This window comes from Dipodomys ordii, unplaced genomic scaffold, assembly GCF_000151885.1.
Source record: "Dipodomys ordii isolate 6190 unplaced genomic scaffold, Dord_2.0 Scaffold193, whole genome shotgun sequence".
NCBI classification, from domain to species: Eukaryota; Metazoa; Chordata; class Mammalia; order Rodentia; family Heteromyidae; genus Dipodomys; species Dipodomys ordii.
The window spans coordinates 1200112-1203489 of record NW_012267409.1 but is presented as its reverse complement, the minus strand read 5'-3'; the positions used below and the strand labels follow the sequence as shown (position 1 = coordinate 1203489).

Here is a 3378-nt window from a genome sequence, read left to right as displayed (position 1 = left end):
CCCCTATTTATTGTCCAGAAATGTTGCTTGATTTCCCCCTTAGTCTCCCCGCCTGTGTGTGTGTGTGTGTGGGGAGGTTGGGGGACAATCTGGGACAGGGAGGGGCCCCAATTCCTGGCCTGCCTGGGGCCCCAGCAACCTGCGCGGGTGCGTGGCAGGTGTGTCTGGGTTTGGGTGACCCTACATGGTCCTCTGCTGACCCCTAGTGGCCTCCAGGCCGTCCTGCAAGGCGGCCGGTGAACCCAGCTGCGAGCATCCGCAGTGACATCTGGCCGCTCCCTTGGGGGGGTGGGGGCTCGGATGACCCCCCCCCCTGCCTCCCAGCCCGTGTCCAGGGTCACGGCTCCACGTCCAGGCCGCAAGGGGGCCTGCAAGGTGCCCAAGGCCACTTCCCTCTCTGTGATTCCAGCCAAAGGCCAGCAGAGGGCACCAGCCCCCGGACAGACCCGGCCGAAGAGCCGCCAGCCGGCAGAGCCCCCCAGCACCCTCACGACCACCCCCACCCCACGCCCCAGGCCTCAGGCAGCCTCCCCGGCCACCCCGGCCACCCCGGCCACCCCGGGACTCAGGCTCAGGTGAGTCCTGGCTAGCCTCGGGCCCTCCCTCCCCCCCCCCCCCCAACTCAAGGCTGGTGCTCTACCACTTGAGCCACAGCCCTGCGTCCAGCTTTTTGCCGGTCCCTCGGCGATCGAGAGGGAACCACGATCCTGTGGATCTCAGCCTCCCGAGGAGCCGGGCTGACAGGCGTGAGCCACTGTGCCTGGGCTGCGTTTCCAGTTTCCGTTGAACCCTTCCTTGTCCTTCATCCCCCCCCTGCCCCCCCACAGCAGCACACCCCCCTTCAGCTCCCCCGAAGAGGACTCAGGGGAAGATGGAGTCCAGCAGATGGCGCCCCTGCCCCCCAGAGCTCCGTCCAGGCCAGCGCCCCCACCCCAACAAGTCGTGGACTGGTCAGACACTGATTTCTCAGAGGAAGAGGAGGATGGCCGGGGTTCCGGGGGCCTGGCTTCCTCAGGTGAGCAGGATGAGGGTCAACGCCCCTCACCCGCCCACCCCTCCACCCCCCATGTCTCCATCTCCCTCCGCTCTCTTCCCTTCTGGTCAGTGGTGGGATTTGAGCTGAGGGAACAGCGCCCAGGCCCAGAGTTCAGGCCCCACGATCGCCCCCCCCCAAAAAACAAAAATCCATCAGCTCTTCACGTTTGATGATATCAACCGATAGTATTTTATAATGTTTCGAAACAAATGCCAGGCACTGGTAGCTCAGGCCTGCTATCCAGGACGCTGAGATCTGAGGATCGCGGTTCAAAGCCAGCCCGAGCAGCAAAGTCCATGAGACTCTGATCTCCAATGAAGCACACACACAAAAATCCAGACGTGGAGTTGTGGTTCAAATGCTAGAGCACTGGCCTTGAGGAAAACAAAGTTCAGGGGCAGTAGCTAGGCCCTGAATTCATATCCCAGGACCAGCACGCGCGCGCACACACACACACACACACACACACACACACACACACACACACACACACACACACACACACACCCCGAGATGAATTAGTTAACACACACACACACACACACACACACACACCCCGAGATGAATTAGTTAGCTAATTAATCAATTAAAATGAAAGTGCTTGGGCCTACTACATGGACAAGCTGTATGTCCGCTTCTGGTTTCTGGGTTGGGGGGCGGGTGTCGATCACCGTGCGTGTCCCCCCCCTGTGTTCCTGTGTCCCAGGAACCCTGGTGCAGTCCCTGGTCAGAAGCCTTCAGAAGCAGCTCGAGGCGCCGGCCAAGAAGCCTGCGGGCGGGGTCAGCGTGTTCTCCAGGCCACAGAGCGCGGCCACGGTGCCCACGGCCACGGCCACGGCGGGAGGGGGGCGGCAGGTAAGGGGGAGGACTAGGCCTGGCCTGGCTTGGTGGAGGGGGCCGGGGATGTCCCCTTGGGGGGGACTCTGAGCTCTCCCATTGGCTCTGGGGTCTCTGGAGAATGTTCTCGAAGGCAGGGAGACAGGCAGGAAGAGAGGGAAACGCGTTCTCACACATCCCAGCTATGCCTCCCCCCTCCCTCCCTCCCTCCCTCCTTTTTCCTCTCCCTCCTCTCTCTACTCTCTTCATCTCTCTGCCTCTCTCTACTCTTTCTTCTCTCACTTCCCTCCTTCCCCTCCCCTCTCCTCTCTCTCCTTCCTCCCCTTTCTCTCCTCTCAACTCCCCCCCTCTCTTTCTCTCCCTCCCTCTCTCTCTCCCTCTCTCTCCCTCCCTCCCTCCCTCTCTCTCTCTCTCTCTCTCGGTGGTATCAGGGCTGGACTTCAGGCCCTCCCACTCTCCCCCCTCCCTCCCCCATGTCCTTGATCAGCCGGTGCTCTACCACCTGAGCCCCGCGTCCAGCCCTGCTTTTTGCTAGTGACTTTGGAGTTGGGAGGGGGAGGTGGTGGGGAGGGGGAATGTGTCTAAGCCTGCCTAAGTCCCCCCTGGGAACCCCTGGGGTTCATCACACGTTTCCCCCCCCCTGCAGCTTTCTGAGGAGGAGAGCGAGCTGGAGCTGTCTTCGCTGGAAGATCTCTCGCGGCCCCACTCCCCGCCCCACGCCAGCCCCCCGGAGCGGGGTCACCCCGGCCCCCGGCCCTGGGGTCCCCACAGGGTCCCCGCCTGGTGACTCCGTCCCAAGGGCACGGCCCAGGACCGCCCTCCGGGAGGCCCGGGGGGGGGGCCCGGGGTGTGGGGGTGCGGACGTGGCTCTCGCTCTGAGCTGGGGTTCTGCGTGCTGGGTGTGTAGGCTGAAGATGCTGGTGGTGGTGGTGTTGGTGGTGGAGAAGAGGAGGAAGCCATTGGGGGGGGAACAGAGATGGGGGAGACATGTGGGGTACCCAGGAGGCCACACCCGAGACCAGCCCGCCCTCCCCCGGGGGCTGGGGAGGGGGGGTGTGGGGAGGGAGAACTTCCCAGAGCTGTGAGGCCTGTGGGAACTGGAGGGGAGGGAGGCCCGCATGGGGAGGCCCCTGCAGTGAGGCCGGGCGTGGAGGGAGGCCAGCCAGGCCCAGGGATCCCCCCCACGCCCCCCAAATGTGGCCGGCCTCGCCCTCCAGACAGGGCCTCCTTCCCCGTGGCCGTGGGGATTTGAGTGTGGAAACACGGCGCGTGCGCGGATCTGCACATGGAGGCTGCGTGTGTTCTGTGGTGTCCTCGTTCTGTTTTTTTTCGGGTATGGGCGGGTGGCGGGGCCGGAGGCCATCTGCAATCCCCCCAGCGGGGCTCATCCAGGGGTTATTTCAGGGGGGTGTTCCGCTGGCCAGACAGAATAGGACCGTGGGGTGGGGTGGGGTGGGGGTGGGGCTGGTGCTTTCTTGAGGAATCATATGTGGGAAAGAACAGGG

The 3378-nt window shown here is 63.8% G+C and overlaps 1 protein-coding gene across 1 annotated transcript in view; it reads left to right on the top strand.

The window, feature by feature from the left end:
• Positions 1-2663, top strand: part of Dzip1l (DAZ interacting zinc finger protein 1-like) — a 24506-nt gene extending 21843 nt beyond the window's left edge. The window contains exons 7-10 of the mRNA XM_013034664.1: positions 325-575; positions 828-1015; positions 1743-1891; positions 2520-2663. Of these exons, the coding sequence (XP_012890118.1) occupies positions 325-575; positions 828-1015; positions 1743-1891; positions 2520-2660 (729 nt within the window). The 3' untranslated portion in view covers positions 2661-2663. The remainder of the gene's footprint in view (positions 1-324; positions 576-827; positions 1016-1742; positions 1892-2519) is intronic.
• The last annotated feature ends 715 nt before the right edge of the window (positions 2664-3378 follow it).